This window comes from Schistocerca nitens, chromosome 8 (assembly GCF_023898315.1).
Source record: "Schistocerca nitens isolate TAMUIC-IGC-003100 chromosome 8, iqSchNite1.1, whole genome shotgun sequence".
NCBI classification, from domain to species: Eukaryota; Metazoa; Arthropoda; class Insecta; order Orthoptera; family Acrididae; genus Schistocerca; species Schistocerca nitens.
The window spans coordinates 480,567,559-480,588,858 of record NC_064621.1 but is presented as its reverse complement, the minus strand read 5'-3'; the positions used below and the strand labels follow the sequence as shown (position 1 = coordinate 480,588,858).

The following is a 21,300-nucleotide window of genomic DNA, read 5'->3' as shown; positions in this document are numbered from 1 at the left end:
AAAACTTAGAAATTAAGTTACCGTACCTCTTATAAACAAAGGAGTGGATGTAAATATTGGCATAAATGTGTAATTTTGCTGTATATTATGGATTTTAACAATTGATAGGCATCAAAAGAATGCTACATATGTAGACATTCCAAGTTCCACAAGGTGCATTTTAGCTGTATATATTTTACTCATGACAAACCTGTTTGTAATTTTATTTTTGACAAGCCTGTGTGGAATGTGCAATATTCTCTCCACTAAAATTTAAAAATGACATGAGTAATGAATGCTCAGTGGAATGTGATGTGCAACTAAAATTTTTTTAAAGATCTGAAGATGACATTCTTACCTGTCAAAACTGTTCAATAAAAAACAAGTTTTGACTGTGATCTTGACTATGTAAAAATTTATTTAGAGAGATTTCTTTGCTCTAACAAACCTGCATCTGCATGCCACCAGTGCTCAACTACCCTCACAGTTGCTTCCTGTGTGTAGTGCATGCCTGGCCTGTTTAGAGGGGGGGATTACGATTCTCTGTATGATAATAGCAGTTGGAAATCAGCATACAAGATTCACAGAATCACTGAGTCCCTGGTTCAAGCCTTCTATGTGGTTCAAACCAGAGTGAGATGATATTTTGTGGGAACAATGCTGCAAAATGGTAGCACAGATTCCAGCCCATGTATGATGTTAGCTACCTGTCTTCACCAATGCAGCCAGCCATGTGTAGGAACTAAGGGTGGACTTTGAACACAGGTGGCAGGTGTCATTAGTGTTGACTTGAGTCACAATTTGCAAGCATGTATACCAAGTGTGCTACATAACCATCAGTAGAGCCTCCACTAAATATTGGATGAGATCGCTGGCAAGCATACAGAGTGGAAACTGGCCTTCCCTCTTGACATCCCTGTTATTTCCCAAAGGGTCTCCATCAGCCTCCTAATTTTGGATCTTGCAGACACCAGCAAACCATTCCTGTCTACTTCTCTGGGTCTTTAAGGATGGCTGACCGCTATTCCAACAGAGGTGGTGTCCCATGCTGTCTCAAACATCCTTTCTGCATTGCGCAAGACCTTAAACCTGCTGTCCAGCCAGTATCCCCTTTCACCTTCTCCCTTGAGATTCTCAGCCTCACCACTGTTCTCTAATCACACTCAGATGAATGTGGATCTGCCAAATCAGAAGGCACTACAACATCTCAGGTGATGCTATAGCCCCAGGAGCCTCAACATCACGATAGACCAGGTCAACATTGTAAAGCCTGTTGACTGTGGCAAATGCAGCTTCCAACTGTTTGTGGACAGTGGCCTTTTGTTCCTGCAACCATAAATAACATGTGCTGTCCCTATCCAAGTTTAACCTATGTTTGTCTCTACAACATGGAATAAATACTAACCCACAGTAGCTAGATAGAATGTAAATAATGTAAACAGTGTTGCTATGTTACTTCTGTTTATCATTATGTTACACAGTCAGCACATATGATACTAATGCTCAAAAATTATGCAACAATTTAGAAAAAAAAGATAATAAACACTACTTTTAAAAATGCACATGCTATTCACCTTCTCACAGAAGCACATAATAGAAAGACTAAACACTGTGTACATACATGTACTGCTGCTTCTGGTGGCTGTTCTTGACTCTGCAGCTGTAAGTCTACTGACTTTCACAAAGCATCAGCCAGTTATGGTATTCCTGTCATTTTTCCCTTTATTTCATATGGTATGAGGTGCATCCAGAAAGTAACTTCGGGTGATTGATAAAGAAAACAAAAATATCAGTAAGTAAAAGAAATATTTATAAAATCAATGTCCAGAGGGATGAAGGCACTCCCATCTGCACCTCTGAATTATTGTGGAAATGTTTTCCTGCCAGAAAGTGATTCATGAGATGGAAGGGATGAAAGTTACTTGGGGCGAGTTTGATGCTGTAGGGTGGATGGTGAAAATCTCCCATCCAAATTGATTCAACACACTGTGTGTAGCATTGGCTGTATAGGGTCTTGCATTGCCCTGCACAAGCGTAATGCCTCTTGTCAACATACTATGTCTCTTGGTCTGGATCGCCATCCTCAGACTTTTTAGTGTCTGTCAATACTATAAGCATTTATGGTCTCCCCTCACCATGAAAACTCATACAGGAGGACACCTCATTGATCCCAGCAGACAGTGCACAGGAGTTTTTTGACAAAGACTGTCTGCTTGAATTTGGTCTTCACAGATGAACCACTATGCCACCAATGCATGGATTAATGTTTTGTTTCTGGTGTGGAATGCGACACCAATGGTTCATCCCCAGTGACAACATTGTTGAGAAACTTGTCACCTATCCATGTACTGCTGTAGCAATGTCAGTGCTGTGGCCAGAAATTTGCTTTCATGTTTATCTGTCAATTGCCTTGACACCCATCTTGCATACACTTCATGAAAAACAAGCCATTGGCAAACAGTTTTGTGCAACAGTGAGTGAGACATCGGGGGGGGGGGGGGGGGGGGGGGGGGCTGATTAGAAAGTTCTGGAATTTGAAGGGCAGGTTCTGCAAAATTGCTTGCTGTTCTCTTTCCATCAGTTCTGGCATCACCAGGAATGGTCAGCTGTTATGGTGTTTGTCAAGAATATTGGTTCCTCCTTCAGCAAATTGCCTGTGCCATTATCAGACCATACTGTCACTGATAATGTTGTGTTCATATACGTGACACAATTGGTGGTGGATCTCTGCTGGAGACTACTTCTGAGCATGCAAAAATTGGGTATGTGCATGAACTTTGCAGTTGGCAAGAGATAGTATCAGAGCAGCCATATTATTGTAGTACTGTGTGAGAACTATTGCTATCAGAAGACTGAACTGCACTGCATTATTCCCACTGAACTCCTCTCTACTCCTGCGCATGCATATTCCTATCTGCTCATGCTGTCTCTATTGGAACTTACTTTCTGGTTGTACCTCATAAATTTACCATGTTCATTCAGCTTGATAGGTATTTGACAATACAAGTTTTGTAAAAAATGTTTCTCACACACAAATAACACAATAACTTTTAATATCAGAAGATGTTCTAAGGCTCTATATGAGTGACAACTTTCAGTGATACAGGAATGTAATTGCAGGCATTATTGCTGTCCATTTTATTTTCACTCACTGACATAATGTGTTCCATAGTTTTAATTTTTAAGGAAAGCCTTGAGGAATGTGGAACGAGTCAAGTTATACATTTACAGAAGCAACCATTTCATGGTATTTCTATAAAGTATAAAACAGCTGAAACTTCCTTGCAAATTAAAATTGTATAACAGACCAAGATTTGAATCTGAAACTTGCCTTTGTCCTAAGAACTAATTATGTTTCGTGCTAAGCTGCTCACAATGAGAATCATAGGAATAATGCCTAGATTAAAGATTGAACAAGACTCAGAACTTGCCAGCTTCCAGATGAATCTTTTTTCTTCTTGAGCTATGGAGTGCACGGCCCCCACCCCACACACATTATGTATGGCTACATTGTCCCAGCTGAATACAATGAGCCGGCACTGCAGTTTGACCTCGATGAGGAGTTGTAGGTGAGGGAAGACAGAAGGCAGGGAGCAGGAGGATAGTTTAGGGAAGGATGGCTGATGACCGTGAAGGGGAGGCTGCAGAAACACAGGATGAGAAATGTGGTAGTGGTGAACTTGTTCTCACCACAGGCATGCAGAGCTGTGTGCTGTGCCTAATAATGTGCAGGAGTGGTTCAGGAGAACGAGATGGTTCAAGGGAAAGGCAAGTGCGGGCGGGGTAGAGGCTTTGGGTGCAGGGTAAGTGAGTTAGGGTCTCTGTGGCAGGGTGGGGGTGGGGGGTTGTGAGTGTAGATAGAGGCTAGCAGAGAGGCCTTAACACACCCCTTTCAAATAAGACAATAGTCTTCATCATCCACCTTCTGTCTGGGACGAATATTGTCCCAAGATCCCAGAAACTGGAGCCTAGCACTAAAGCTAACAAGAATAGAACACAGTGAGATAAATGTAAACACATAAACAATGTCTACTGCAAAAACCTGTTCCTAGAAAATGTCCTTATACTCTACTTGTCCATCTTTCATCTTTTTTAAATCAGTTCCCAGTGCTCCCAATAATATTACATTTTTTCAGCACTGCATCTTAACATAAACATTTTTCAAATATTCTTCCTTGAAGAAAAAGAATAACAAAACTTCTGTATATAATAAAAGAACCATGGCTGTGCAGTGTCTTCAAGCTCATTTTAGTATCATAAACTCATGTGGCTATGCCACTCACCCATTCTTCATGAAAATGAAGTGAAAGGATGTTACAGAATCAATTCTTATGAAAATACTAACTTCATAATATCCTATAATTCGAAACATATTACAGTTTGACATAACCTGTGACTATGCATGTAGTAGAAGTAAGAATGCCAGTTCCCACAATACAGCTTTTCCAGAATAAATACTTTTCTGATGTGTGCTACACTGTCCCAGTAGATAATGCCATAGAACATTATTGTGTGATAATATGCTAAGTATGCCAGAAACCTTAGCTGCAGGTGAACATAATGAGAGAGATTTTGAAATTTAAAGCAACTGAAATTGAGCTGTTCGAATAATTTATCGACATACATTGTCACATTGTTATTCATCTTGATGAAGAGAAACTTTACACATAGACTTACATTTAATGTGTATCCACTGATATTTACTTCTGGGACCTGTAAGTAATTTTTATTAGTCTCATAAACCATAACATAAGTTTTTCAGGAGTTAAACTGCTGCCTATGAAGAAGTTTTAAGTCTGTTACACTATTCTAGTGGCTCTGTCTGGTATGGGTGCATTTGGGTTCTTTATCAGTATAATTGTGCTATCAGCAAACATCACACGTTATGAAGAGCCCTCCAATAGCTTTGATAAATCGTTTATGCGGGGTCACGAATAGGAGTGCACCAAGTAATGAGCATTGTAAGATACCATATTTATTTCAATGATTCCCCATTCTGAATTAAGTTTTATTATTGTGGTAACATTTATTAATGTGATCATATGTTTTATGTTGTTAAGATATGAATCCATCCATGCATTTTATTAGTAAAATTTTCTGACCTACGCAAACAAGGTCACGTAAAATTCCAAAATGGCAATTTTTCTTCTTGACTTAAACCAGAACTGAGTTTGTGGGATCATATGTTGCTCTATCTATAGAAAAGCCATTACAGAAGCCATACTGATCGTTTTTGAATGTATTGTGAGAGAAGAAATGGTTTGGTATATTGTTGTAAGCTACATCTCAAATATTTATGAGAACATGGGAAAGGTAGATGGGTTCATTATTAAAGGTGATTTGCTTATCTCCATCTTTATAAATTGGAACTACTTTAATCTTTTAGAAACTGCACCTTGCATCATTGACGCAAAGAATGTCCTATCACATCAGCACACAATTTAGTATTTTTGTTGAAATGGCATCATAGCCAGACGAGTTACTGCTTTTCAATTATCTATTTTTTTTTAAAATCTCTTTAATTATTTTTTCAGCAAAACTGTTATATAGCTACAGAGGCTAGATTTTTGCTCCTTTCTCATCACTGGGGTCGTTTGTTTGGTCAAGGGATAAGCAATAATTTTTGATTGAGAGGAGCTAATTCAACTGCGGATTCTGTTTCTACACTACCCCTTTTTTAATTGTTCCTAGAACTTTGTAGAGTTGTAGCAATTTCAGTTGGATTCAGCACCTGCTGTGGATATAATGAATCACTTAGCTTTGATGTGCTGTAAAAATGTAGTTGAATTAGTATTTCTTGATGTTACTTTAGTTTGAAAAATGATCGATATAATGGAATAACGTCCATGTGTGTGCGTATCTGCACTGATATATATTTTTCTAAGAACTTCTTTAAACTATCAGTGTTAATGCAAGGACTCTGTCTTTATCCAGAGAGGATCTCTGTCAGAAAAGTGTTGAAATAGTTCCAGGAATTTATAAACAATCTACTGATGAAAGACATTACTAAAAATGTACGCTTTCATGAATGTATGTCTAAGTTTGGGGCAATTCAAGTGAAGAGAAGGTCTATTTCACCTTGAGGTCAAGCCCATATTCTTGACCTTTGGTGTCACATGATTTCTTACTATAAGAAAGCATATTTGTAAGAAATAACAAAATAATTTAAATAGGTTTAGTTAATGATTCTAATTATGTCCCTATTTGTTTTCCTTTATTATAGTCTTTTATACCTTCTGACCTCCATTGCTATCTTTTCTTTTGCTTAGTTGCCCATTCTGTACTACTTGCTTCACTTGAATTTTTGCTTTGTGACCTTCCATCTTTGTCATCTGTGCTTCTTGTTTCTGTCTCATCTGTTTCCTTCTTTGCACTTCTAAACTCTTGACTTTTTAACCTATCCTTGTCTTTTTATTGAGATTTGACTGTTGAAAGTAAAGGGTTTTCTGTAAGTCGCCCATGGAAATCGTTTGGAAAGATAGCCATTAGCCTTTTTTTAAATAATATGCCCCACCCATCATTATCACCATTTAAAGATATAATTTTTGGAAAGATAGCCATTAGCCTCTCTTTAAATAATATGCCTCACTCATCATTATTGCCATGAAAGATTTGATCTAAATTTTACATGATATTATACTTTACACTGAAACTTTTTAAATTCAGGAAATGTAAAGTTTTTTGCATTGTTAGTAAACTTATAGAATGTTGTAATATTCATCACCAGGTTAACACCAGCATATGCAGTGGTGCTTGCAGTATATGCATGTCTGTTACCATATTTTGGTTCTGGGCCTGAGTGGAATACTCAAGTCGGTTACAACTCAAAAATGTGTAAACAACACTGGATGTTCAATATAATGTATGTTAATAACTACATAAACTATGAAAATATGGTAAGTAGACATTAAATTTAAAAAATGCCTTTATTAGAAACTATATATAATATTGGTTCTATTTAAAAATAAATTTAAAAGAAATTCTTCTGACTAAAACAAATATTACATATGTACAGTGTTTTAAAACTGACTAGTCTAATAATGATTTGCTGACTGCAGATGTCAAATTACTGAAGGAAAGGATTATTAACCAAACTTAGTTTAGGCTTTTTTTTTCACTTCATACAGTATACATTGGCAAATATTCTCTCTACTATATGGTCACACACTCAGTCAAAAATGAATTTTCATCTATACTGTCAATAAGAAGCAGTAATGATGAAGAATATATAAAATTTAGGTTAGCCAAGGGTACTCAGAGAAGAACAGAAACAGCAGAAATGTGTTTATCATCATGATCAATGAGAAGCAACCCTTGCATAGACTTTATTTAAGTGATTCCATTGTCTGTATCAAATGTAGATCCACTTGATTGGAGTGAAATGATAAAATGCAGTATACGAGTCTCACCTGACAACTTTAAGGCATCTGATCTGTATGAGTCTGCATTTTATTTCAGTCAGTGTCATCCTTTGGAAAGTATCCATTTATATTAGCTATTTTCCTCAAATTGCCCTTACCAGTTACAGGCTCAAATGGTGATGAGAGAAATTCCTGCAAGATAATTCTAACACTGAAAACTGCTGTGAGGGCCGTGCTCGATCTATACCCTGTGCCCTGTTATTGTTATTAATGTTACCAACAACAGTCACCACCTTTCCAAGGCCTCATCTAATGTATATCTTACCCTTTCAGCTTACCTAGGCAAACCAACTTGAATTAATTTTGCTCTAACAGCAAGACAGAGAGGAATTTTCAATAGGGCATAACTAAAAAGAGTAGATATGTTTGAGTCTTCACTTAGACAGCCAGGTAAACTGGGAACATCACACAAGGTGGATTCAGCTACTATTGCATTAACAGTACTTACCACGTGATGGGATAATGTAGCATGTAGTAACAACACAGTTACCTATAATGTGCACTTTATTCCATAACTAACACAGGCTGAATATGTGACTTAGTTCACAGCAGGCATAAAGCACACTGATAGTTCCTCAGAGGTTCCACATAGGCCACTGTCACTAATCAGAGTGTTTTTTCTCTGCAGCAGCCATTTTCACAGATAGTGTCCCCATACTTCCTTGCATTGTTGACCAGAATGTTTTTTTTTCATAAATTGTTTAAGTAGTTAATGTGAGTGCAGAGCATGGGGGGGGAGCAACACTGTTGTGATCATCTTCATACCTGTGCACATAACCAACCACGCCATGGCTGGCTGCAGAGCAGGGCACCGTTGGACCATTTCTTGCTGAACACAGGGGAAGGGCATGCTGATGATGATCCAGATCCATGGCTTATAGATGGTGTTCATTGAGGTGATATGGAGATCAGCAATGTTAGCCATAATGAGATTGATCGAGGATGTTTGTCAATGGTGCAGGCCTAGAAAGTGGGCCTGGCAATGTGGCAGGGGTGGTGAAGTCAGAATCTACAGGATTGGTTGCAGGCCACTGTCAAGTCCTGGGGGCCATAATGAGGAAGTCCTCAGGTGATATTCATAGTGTGATTGCAGCTGTGTCCACATTGCTCAGGGTTTCACAACTCTGAGAGAAATCTTTGATGATGACATAGACTTAAACAATGAATTTGCACCAGTGCCATGATTTGAACCCATGTGTCCTGCTAACTAGGCAGATGTGATATCCATTGCACTGCATTGGCAATTTGACTACCACAATTTGACAGTGTGGTGCAACGGATATTGCATCTGCCTAATAAGCAGGAGCCTTGGGTTAGAATCCCGGCACTGGTACAAATTTTAATTCGCTGCTTCAGCATACATCATTATCATAGATAAAGGTGAGGCTCAATATGTCTTAGGAACATAAACTGTATATAATTAATATGAGAGAAATGCTGCATGATAAATATGTTCTCGATTTAATGTTCCTCATGCCATCCCTCAACCACAAGGAAATTGGTTAGGTTGACCTGAATGTTGTCTGGCAGTAAGTGCTGCTCATCTAGTTCGAACTTGAAGGTGTTGTCACTGTTTGAGCTGGGTGACATGTCATTGAGCTGCAAAGGGGCCTGAGGAACCGCATTGGTCAGAGTGGTTTGTACATTGTAAGTATGGGTAACATAAAGCTGGTTTTAATCAGTTGACCATCACAGTGGTACACTTACCCTGAGGCAATATGTTGAAAGTGTCACTATCTTGTCTGATGACTATAGGGCTGGTTTATAGCAGTCGTAGTGCAGGGCAGATACTGTCAGCATGGAGCATGGCATTGTGTCAGTGTGCTAGTGGCTAATGGACAAAAATTTTCTGAGAACTGTGCAGCTGTGGAGACATTATTCTGTGCAGTGTGATGTGTTGTTTGACTTACGTGATGAGGGCAGAGAATTCTGAGGTCTCTCTTGGTGGTGCTTGTAGCAGTAGGTGCATACATCTAATAGCACCCAAGGTAATGCTTTCATCCAACAACTGCTATGACACATATGGGTAGCCTTAAGTACACTGTACCAACATTTCACAAGGCTGTTGCTTTGTGAATGGTAGATGCTGTGCAATAATATTGTGCACCACAGAGGTTACATAGTTCGTTAAATAGGTCTGATTAAACTGTCATCCTTTGGCAGTGATTATAAAGATTGGGAAGTTAAAACATGATATCCATGTATTGAAAGATGCTGTTGCTGTCATCTCTGCTGTGTCTCTGAGGAAAATGGCTTCCACCCAGTTCATCACACTGTCAATGACAGAGAGTATGTGTCAATAGCCTTCAGACTTGGGAAGAGGCCCTACCAGGTCAAGGTGGACATATTGAAATCAATCTTTTGAAATCTTGAAATGACTGAGGAGTGGCTGTGCATGATCACACACTTTGCAGCATTGCAAGCCGTGCACATGCATGTCCAGTCCTGGCATCCTGTTCAGCAGTAGACCATGTGGACCAGTCTGTGATGAGTCATCTCAATGGGCATATGCGATCTTCCCCATTGATGTGGCCATGAGAGGTCAAATTTGATTTTGTGAAACATCACCTGATACTTGCTTGCTGTATTCTATACATAAGTTGGTTGTAGGATCTTGAAGGAGGTCCATAATTTGCCAGTCTTGGAATTGCATCTCTGTTAATATGTCATAGACTCATAGTCAACCTTTGTGGAGAGAGCATTCACTCCCAATATATAGTTTGTGACAATGTTGTCCACTCCATAGAAACGTCTGACATCATTTGTGAACTCAACTATACAGGGTTGTCCATTGATAGTGACTGGGCCAAATATCTCACAAAATAAGCATCAAACGAAAAAACTACAAAGAACGAAACTCATCTAGCTTGAAGGGGGAAACCAGATGGTGCTATGGTTGGCCCGCTAGATGGCGCTGCCATAGGTCAAACGGATATCAACTGTGTTTTTTTAAATAGGAACCCCCATTTTTTATTACATATTCGTGTAGTATGTAAAGAAATGTGAATTTTTTGTTGGACCACTTTTTTCGCTTTGTGATAGATGGCGCTGTAATAGTCACAAACGTATAAGTACATGGTATCACGTAACATTCCGCCAGTGCAGACGGTATTTGCTTCATGATACATTACCTGTGTTAAAATGGACCGTTTACAAATTGCAGAAAAGGTCGATATCGTGTTGATGTATGGATATTGTGATCAAAATGCCCAACAGGCATGTGCTACATATGCTGCTCGGTATCCTGGACGACATCATCCAAGTGTCCGGACCGCTCACCTGATAGTTACATTATTTAAGAAACAGGAAGTATTCAGTCACATGTGAAACATCAACCACGACCTGCAACAAGTGATGATGCCCAAGTAGGTGTTTTAGCTGCTGTCATGGCTAATCCTCACATCAGTAGCAGACAAACTGCACGAGAATCAGGAATCTCAAAAACGTTAGTGTTGAGAATGGTACATCAACATCGATTGCACCCGTACCATATTTCTATGCACCGGGAAGTGCATGGCAATGACTTTGAATGTCATGTACAGTTCTGCCACTGGGCACAAGAGAAATTACTGGACGATGACAGATTTTTTGCCCGCGTTCTGTTTAGCGATGAAGCATCATTCACCAACAGCGGTAACGTAAACTGGCATAATATGCACTATTGGGCAACAGAAAATCTACGATGGCTGCGACAAGTGGAACATCAGTGACCTTGGTGGGTTAATGTATGGTGCGGCATTATGGGAGGAAGGATAATTGGCCCCCATTTTATCGATGGCAATCTAAATGGTGCAATGTATGCTGATTTCCTATGTAATGTTCTACCAATGTTACTACAAGATGTTTCACTGCATGACAGAATGGCAATATACTTCCAACATGATGGATGTCCGGCACATAGCTCGCATGCAGTTGAAGCGGTATTGAGTAGCATATTTCATGACAGGTGGATTGGTCGTCGAAGCATCATACCATGGCCCACACGTACACCAGATCTGACATCCCCGGATTTCTTTCTGTGGGGAAAGTTGAAGGATATTTGCTATCATGATCCACTGACAATGCCTGACAACATGCATCAGCGCATTGTCAATGCATGTGCGAACATTACGGGAGGCGAACTACTCGCTGTTGAGAGGAATGTTGTTACATGTATTGCCAAATGCATTGAGGTTGACGGACATCATTTTGAGCATTTATTGCATTAATGTGGTATTTACAGGTAATCGCGTTGTAACAGCGTGCATTCTCAGAAATGATAAGTTCACAAAGGTACATGTAACACATTGGAACAACCGAAATAAAATGTTCAAACGTACCTACGTTCTGTATTTTAATTTAAAAAACTTACCTGTTACCAACTGTTCATCTAAAATGGTGAGCCATATGTTTGTGACTATTATAGTGCCATCTATGACAAAGAGAAAAAAGTGGCCCAACTACAACATTCATATTGCTATATATACTACACGAATATGCAATAAAAAAATGGGGGTTCCTATTTAAAAAAACGCAGTTGATATCCATTTTACCTATGGCAGCGCCATCTAGCGGGCCAACCATAGCGCCATCTGGTTTCCCCCTTTAAGCTAGATAAGTTTTGTTCTTTGTAGTTTTTTCGTTTGACACTTATTTCATGAGATATTTGACCCGTTCACGATCAATGGGCCACCCTGTATAGCCTCAGTGATGGAAGTGTTAAGGGCAGGAGTCTTTTGAAGGGTTGCATATTGAGTCTGCCGTAGGTTAGTGGTCTGTGTAAATGACGACGGATTTCCCCTATACATCATCTTTAAGTAATTTTTAAACCAGTGGACTGCCTCATACGCCACCAATAATTGATACCCCATTTGTCTGTTTCTCATTCTTCATTTGGCAATGAAAATATGGACAAGAATTTTCCTCTAATCACGAATTAAGTTTTTCTTAATTACCCCGGTTATTTTGAAGGAAATTCACTTCGGAATTTAGAGCAGATGAGAAATTTTGTAGCCTATTGTGATGTAAGCACCACAAAGTGAAAACTTTCTTGCTTTGCTGTGTCACTGTATGCAGCACAATGATAGGCCTATGTTATTAAGGTAAGATGTATTTCATGTTTGCCCTACTTTATACGTCATAGATACAGTCAGCTCTTTGTCTCCACTCAGCAACTGTGAGGCTGGTTGGCAGCAGCTCCTACTTCTTCTTGCTTGTCTGCCTTCCATTTCATCTCACAGTGTGAGGAACAATTTATATCCTCCATTATTTGTTTAATATTATCAAGTCTGGGTCTTTGTCTGTAATTTCTACCTTCTTCTGCTCCCTCAATTATTCTGTTCAGTAGACCATCACATCAAACTACACAGCTTATCAGCTGAGCCCTTCTAGTTTTTAGATGTTTCGTGAAGCATCTTTCCTCCCTTGCTCAAATGAAAACTTCCTCCTTTGTGATCATTTCTCTCCAGATGATTTTCATCATTTTTCTGTAGCACAGTGTTTCAAACTCAATGAGCCTCTCCTCCTCTCTCACTTGTATTGTCAAGGCTTTATTGCTGTATGTTGCAATACTCTACAAAAAGATTTTCAACATTTGTTTCCTCATGTCAAGGCTTATATTCTTTGTAGTGAATATGTTTTTCTTCTTATTACAAGCATTCTTGGCCTGGGCAATTCTGTATACTACCTCCTTGTAGCTTCTTCCATCACTTGTGATTTTACTTCCCAGGTAATTAATCCATTCACTCCTCAGTCAATTCATTTTTCAACATTACCAGTGTCTTGCTTTCATTGTTTCTGTGGCAGCCTAGAGCTTTTGTGTTATGTGTGTTTATTGTCATATGGAATTCCTCCTCCATTATTCTATCCAGTGTGTTCAGGATTTTTTTGCAGGGCTACTTCACTTTCTGTAATTAGTGCTACATCATTGGCAGATCTCAGCATGCCTACTTTATCTCCATGAATTGTTACTCCTAAGTTCACTTCCTCTCTCACCCTCTTGACTGCCTTCTGTGTGAACAGATTAAATTAGTGTAGGGATAGGGAGTAACCACACCATACCCTCTTTTGAATGCTAGCTTATCTTCTTTATTAGCACGGTGAACTGCTCTGATTTCACATATGTAGGTGTTATATATAGGTCTTCTCTCTCTAAAGCTGATTCCTGATTGTTGAAAGGTACTAAATAATACAGTGCAGTTGACATTGTCAAATGCTTTCTCCAGATCTACAAATGCTATGAATGTACTGTTGCCCTTCAACTTTTTGTCTTTCACTTTCATCAGTACCAATATTATTACCCCCCCCCCCCCCCCCCCCCCCCCCACACACACACACACACAAAATTGAATTTGAACATGTGTGTGACGGATCAGTCTGATGCAGCTGTCTGAGTTTTTGTTCCCATTTTTGTTTCTTTCAAACATAATACAGGGTGTATCAAAAAGAATCATCCGATTTCGCATGTCTATATTTCTGAAACTAATAAACACATACAATGAACTATGTTTTTTGATGAACGGGAAAATCAAAAAGCTTTTTCTATACTTTTTCATGGGTGCTCAATATTCCCCCCTTGAGATGCATGGCACATTTCAGTGTGGTATTCAAATTGTTCCCACACTGCAGTGAGCATGTCTTGAGTTACAGCTTCCAAAGCTGCTGTTATGCGATGTCTCAGTTCATTCATTGTTGTTGGTAATGGAGGCACATAAACAGTCTTTTATAAATCCCAGCAAGAAATAATCACATACAGTCAGGCCCAGTGATCTTGGAGGCCAGTAATGTAAGTCTGATCCATTGTTCAGTTACCCTTTGATTTAAAAAGTCCCACACTTCCAGATGCCAGTGCCCCATCCTATTGGTAAAAGAAGTTGTTTGAATAAGTCTCCAACTGTGGGAAAAGAAAGTTCTCAAGCATATTGAAATTTGTGCTTCCTGTAACAATGTTCTCGGCAAAGAGAAATGGACCATACACCTTTTCCCTTGAAACTGCACAAAACACATGTTGTACAACTTCATGTGGTTGTTCCGTACCCCATATTCTCACATTATGGCGGTTCACTTTTCCATTTAAATGGAATGTTGCCTCGCCACTAAACACAAAGCATGGAAGAAAACTGTCATCTTCCATCTTGCCGAGGACGAAATGACATAACTCCACACATCGTTGTTTGTCACCTTCATGAAGAGCTTGCAGTAGCTGAATTTTGTTTGATTTCACGTGTAAATGTTGATGCAACACATGCCAGATGGACATCGGCTGAGCTGTAGAGCTGCATGGCAGATTTCTGTGGACTCCTTGTGGAACAATGGCAGATGCATTCAACGTCTGTGTCAGACACTCGGGAACAGCCTGGCGATTTGCCTTTACACAAACAACCTGTTTCTCAGAGTTGTTCATGCCATTGTCTAATGCTTTTTGCTGTAGAAGGATCCACACCATACTTAGTAAGAAATGCATGTTGAAAAGTTATTACTGACTGCACTGCACAAAACGTAGAACACAAAACACATTCAGTTGTCCCAACACAACTTTTACTAGAACTGAAGAGGGTGCACACTGCTGCTACCTAGCAGGAACCATGTAAAACTCGAGGGTTTGCTCTTTCCAAGAATATATTGTTCATGCACATATCTCGAATAACATAATATTTACGATTTAAAAAAATCAAATGATTCTTTTTGATATACCCTGCGTATTGTGTAGCTAAAAAGTGCATTATGCTAATAAGTAAATTAGGCAAATAAATAACTAAAAAGAAACATATAAGCAATATATAATCCTTATTTTAGAAACCATGGCAACAGTAGGAAAGCGTATCATAGAATGTCTAAAAAAACAGAAACAAACATTGAAAATTCTAGATGTGAAGTTGCAATGCTGCTGTTTCACTGTATATGTACAGTTATTACAAAATGCAATAGTTAATAAAAATTAAGTTTAATATAATAGTTTAATGTTACTGGGTCTTAATATGTCTGAAAAATGGTTTTGTGTTTTTTTTTTCAGTGTATGTTACAATCATGGTATTTGTCTGCTGACATGCAACTATTTGTTTGTGCACTCATTATACTGATACCACTGTACTACTGGCACAAAATTGGTGAACTGCTGCTGGGACTGGTTATTTTTGTGTCAGTAGCACTGCCATTCGCTACTGTTCTCATCCGACGGCTTCCTGGTCTCTACCAGCCCACCCAGCCGTGAGTAGCATGTGAGGGTCCTTTCAAACTTCATCATTAGATCACCGTTGGTTTACAAAATTATTTTCACTGCAAATATTTTCTTAATTTAAATTTGTCTGTATTTATAAATTTAATGTATTGTACTGCTGGCTCTTGAAATTGCAGTACCATAAACTAAACTTTATTTGAAGACAAAAACAGATGTGAAATGACAAATTTTCAATTTCTTTGAATTGAAATTCTCATTATCATCAGTGTTAGGAGGCTTAATCTCTTCTTCATGTTACGATTTTCTTTTTTATTCACCTCTATCATCAGCTTCTTCCTCCAGTTGTCAATATTTTCTGTTGATCTTAGTCATCAATCAGTTGGCCTCTTCTTCCATCCACCCCATATTGCCTTCAATCCATCTTACCTTCTGTAAGAGAAGGAAAGTTGCTACTCACCATACAGTGGAGATGCTGAGTCACAATATGCACAGCAAAAAGGTTCACACAATTATAGCTTTCGGCCATTAAGGCCTTTGTCAGTAGTAGACACACATACACACACGCACACACACAATCACTCAAATGCAACTTGCACACACATATGCAGTCTCAGAGAACTGAAACCACACTGCCAACAGCAGCACCAGTGCATGATGGGAATGGTAACTGGATGGGGGTAAGGTGGAGGCTGGGGCAGGGAGGGGTAGGGATAGTATGATGGGAGTGGCGGACAGTGAAGTGTTGCAGTTCAGATGGAGGGTAGGAGAGAAAGTGCGGAGGGGGGAGGGGGTAAGTAGCGGAAAGGAGAGAAATAAAAAGAAATGAAAAGACTGAAAAGACTGGGTGTGGCAGTGAAATGATGGCCGTGTAGTGCTGGAATGGGAACAGGGAGGGGGCTGGTTGGGTGAGGACAGTGACTGATGAAGGTTAAGGCCAGGAGGGTTACGGGAACATAGGATGTAAGGATGTATTGCAGGGAAAGTTCCCACCTGCGCAATTCAAAAAAGCTGGCGTTGGTGGGAAGGATCCATATGGCACAGGCTGTGAAGCAGTCATTGAGATGAGGGATATCATGTTTGGCAGCATGTTCAGCAACAGGCTGGTCCACTAGTTTTATGGCCACAGTTTGTCGGTGGCTGTTCATGCGGACAGTCAGCTTGTTGGTTGTCATGCCTACATAGAATGCAGCACAGTGGTTGCAGCTTAGCTTGTAAATCACATGTCTGGTTTCACAGGTAGCCCTGCCTTTGATGATAGGTGATGTTAGTGACCGGACTGGAGTAGGTGGTAGGTAGGAGGATGTATGGGACACGTCTTGCATCTAAGTCTATTACAGAGGTATGAGCCGTGGGCTAAGGGACTGGGAGCAGGGGTTGTGTAAGGATGGATGAGTATATTGTGTAGGTTCAGTGGACAGCGGAATACCATGGTAGGAGAGGTGGGAAGGATAGCAGGCAGGACATTTCTCATTTCAGGGCACGACGAGAGGTAATCAAATTACATTCTCAATCAAATTAGATTCTCTGCCAGGGTTTCGATTACCTCTCGCCATGCCCTGAAATGAGAAATGTCCTGCCCACTATCCTTCCCACATCTCCTACCGTGGTATTCCGCCGTCAACCGAACCTACACAATATACTCATCCATCCTTACAAAACCTCTGCTCCCAATCCCTTACCTCATGGCTCATACCTCTGTAATAGACCTAGATGCAAGACCTGTCCCATACATCCTCCTACCACCAACTACTCCAGTCCGGTCACTAACATCACCTATCATCAAAGGCAGGGCTACATTTGAAATCAGTCGTGATTTACAAGCTAAGCTGCAACCATTGTGCTGCATTCTATGTAGGCATGACAACCAACAAGCTGTCTGTCCGCATGAATGGCCACCGACAATCTGTGGCCATAAAACTAGTGGACCACCCTGTTGCTGAACACGCTGCCAAACATGATATCCCTCATCTCAATGACTGCTTCACAGCCTGTGCCATATGGATCCTTCCCACCAACACCAGCTTTTCTGAATTGTAGGTGGGAACTTTCCCTGCAATATTTCCTACTTTCCTGTAACCCTTATGGCCTCAACCTTCGTTAGCCACTATCCTCACCCATCCAGCCCTCTCCCTGTTCCCATTCCAGCACTACACAGCCATCATTTCGCCACCACAACCAGTCTTTTCAGTCTTTTCATTTCTTTTTATTTCTCTCCTTTCCGCTACTTACCCACTTCCCCCTTTGCACCTTCTCTCGTGCCCTCTGTCTAAATTGTAACACTACACTGTCCACCCCCCCCCCCACCATACTGTCCCTCCCCCTTCCCACCCCAGCCTCCTTCTTACCCCCATCCAGTCACCATTCCCATCATGCACTGGTGCTGCTGTTCGCAGTGTGCTTTCAGTTCTCTGAGACTGCAGACATGTATGCAAGTTGCATTTCTGTGTGTGTGTGTGTGTGTGTGTGTGTGTGTGTGTGTGGGCGCGCGCGCGCGTGTGTTCGCGCGCGTGTGTATGTGTGTTTACTGCTGACAAAGGCCTTAATGGCCAAAAGCTATAACTGTGTGAATCTTTTTGTTGTGCCTTTCACAACTCAGCATCTCCGCTATATGGTGAGTAAGAACTTTCCTTCTCTGGTATTGTTACATTCCACCCTGGATTTTGCATTGTTTGATTTTTACCTTCTATAAGTATGTGCATACCAGAATACTAATCCCCTGTTAGATTTTCTGCAAGGGATGTTTACCATATTTAATTTCCTTCCTCCTGTTCTTTTCAGCATTTGTTTATTTATCATTTTACGTGCCCATCTTACCTTTTCTGTCCTACACCATCACTTCTTAGACCTCTTTAATTGTTTTTTCTCTCATTTCCTTAGGGTCAGGATTTCTGATCCTTGCATACTTGACTTGATAAATAATATTTAAAATGTTTTCTCCAGCTCAATACTAATCTTGATAATCACTAGACAAGACTTTTTTGTAAACGCCTCTAAGCTACTGTAATTTGGCAATGAGTTTTGCTCTACAGTAAACAGATTAAATCTTCATCTTACAGAAACTTGTATTTGGCAGTTAAAAACAAATCAAAATGTCTTATAGATACAAGAAATAGGGATCAGTGAGCACACACTAATAAGCACTCCATGTGCAATTCCTAGGCATGCAGATGGATAGCACATTGAGCTAGCACTACCATGTGAATATGTTAACCACCATGGTCAGTTATATCTGCTTTGCACTTAAATATTTCTCTTGTGGTGCTGACGTACAGATGCAATAGCTAGCATATTTTACATATTTTCACTCTGTGGCCTCAATGTTAATTAATTAATTAATTTACATTTTATTTGCATGAAGCCAGAACAGTGATGGCTTTTGCAAATGTCAAACGCAACTATATGACAAAAATTATATTTACAAAATATGTTACATACCATAATAGCTGAATCTTCAATACATTTTACACATTTATTATTTTATGACTGATACACTACTCTCATATAACAAGTGGTATCTTAGAATTGATTGAATGAATACACTATAAACATTTCCCCAGAGCTTTTAATTTACTGCTAAAATCAATCCACTGACATTTTCTTGAATATTTTGGTCATTTTTTAAACCAAATCAAACCATTAATATAAGGACTCTTATCTGTCATTTTTAATTTTGTTCCTCTCTAAGAATGGTTGTGTTTTGTGCCAGTGTTGTAGGACACTACAGCCGAGATGAGAGAAGTATTTATTCAACGTCCTTATATTCACTGATTGATTCATTCATTGTATTCCACAGATCCCCATCAGAAAGAACTATCTTCAGGAATGAGTCAAAGTCTGTATTAACAAAAGAGAATCAATAACTATACACTGAATTAAATATAAACTGTCACTACATATGTAATACTATTTGTATTAACCAGGCCAATTTAACCAGTCAAATTAGAGGGAAAATCATTACACTAAAGAAAGCTGCTGCTTCCTCAATTACCTTCCAGTAGTGAAATTCCAAGTTCTGCCAACATACAGATAAAAAAGTAAAGAAAATTATACTATCTGTGACAACTGATAATGCCTTCCTGAAGTAGGTTAGGAAGGAACGGGCAGGTCTCTCAGATCCCAAGTAGAAAAGAATCTACTTGTTATGAGAATGAGGGGAGATGCAGGTGAAGTTGCAGATATCAGAAAAGTAGTTCATAAGTAAAATAAAGAATTATACAGATTTCAAGGTAAGAAAGGAGTGTAGGAGTATATATCACTTAGAAATGAAACTGATAGAAGGTGTGAATAAACTAAAGTGAAATGGCTACAGGAAAAAGATGTGAAAAAATATAAACAGAAATGGTCATCACAAGGACAAATTCAGCATGTATAAAAGCCAAAATAGCTTCTATTGAATTTGAAAGCAGATGACATTATTAGACTGCCAAAGAAATTGCACTGTTAAATGCAGAGGAAAGATCAAATAAATGAAAAGAGTGTCTCTACGAGGGGTAGGAATTCCGTTAATGTGATAGAAGATAAAAAGGATGTTGATTTGAAGGATGGGAATCAATTATTAGTCTGACCTAATGAAATTTTGCCATAACACTAGGGAGAACTGATAAATAAAATTCTGTCAGAATTACTAATATCATTGGGGGAAGTTGCACAAAATAATTATTAGATGACAATAAGTTTGGCCATATAGAATGTAAAGGTGCTTGAAAGACAGTCCTTAAATTATGCTTGACAGTGGTAGCAAGACTTGAGGAAAATGAAGACTCTTTCATAGGATTTGTTGACTTGTTCATTTTTATTCATCTTACTTTCCACTGCCCATCTATACAATGGAATAGGCTTCATATCTTAAATGTAATTACATGGTACACTTAATTACACATATAATTGCATACATTTAGAATAAGCTCCCAACATTATAAATTAATTTAAGAAGTTTAAAATATTGCACATTTTCTCCATGGTGTAGTCAGACTGATAATTTTGAAAATGTCAGATGCGTTAGTAATATTTAGAATTGCACTTTGTATATATATTATACATAAAACAATTTATGCAACTTATATCTGCTTTAACAATACCAGAGAAGGAAAGTTACTACTCACCAAATAGCGGAGATGCTGAGTTGCGATAGGCACAACAAAAAGATTCACACAATTGCACTCAGCATCTCCGCTATATGGTGAGTAGCAACTTTCCTTCTCTGGTATTGTTACATTCCATACTAGATTTTCCATTATATCTGCTTTACATATTTATTACATTCAGTTCATTTCATACTATTGCAAACTGATTCATAACAGAAGCAATATCTTATAACAATCAAGCTTTCCATTTACAATTATTGTGTTGAAATCATTTCCCTTGCATGTTCTTAACATGTTTGACAACTTATTAAAGCAAATAACACCATTGAGAGATGGGCTTTGACCTGTCATCTTTAATTTTGTTCATTGTCAGAAGTATAACTCATGGCACACAAGAATACTCGGCCTATATTCATCAGTATTTGAGCATGAGAGTACTTAGTGACTTCCAATAAGTTTTACACATAATTTCAGATCTTTTCTAGACTTTTCTCACTTACATGCTTAATATCCATTAACTCACCTGTAAAATAATCAGACATTTGAAGCTGTTTTAAACATGGGAATTTGATTGTTAGGAATTGATTGGTTACACACTGTATGATCAAAAGTACCCTGACAATCTGGTGTAATGTGGAGTTGACCTCTAGATGTCACAAGA

At 39.0% G+C, this 21,300-nt stretch overlaps 1 protein-coding gene across 1 annotated transcript in view; it reads left to right on the top strand.

Moving 5' to 3' along the window:
* LOC126199627 (nose resistant to fluoxetine protein 6-like) overlaps window positions 1–21,300 on the top strand; it is a 192,704-nt gene that overhangs the window by 114,106 nt on the left and 57,298 nt on the right. The window contains exons 8-9 of the mRNA XM_049936553.1: window positions 6,707–6,875; window positions 15,391–15,584. Of these exons, the coding sequence (XP_049792510.1) occupies window positions 6,707–6,875; window positions 15,391–15,584 (363 nt within the window). The remainder of the gene's footprint in view (window positions 1–6,706; window positions 6,876–15,390; window positions 15,585–21,300) is intronic.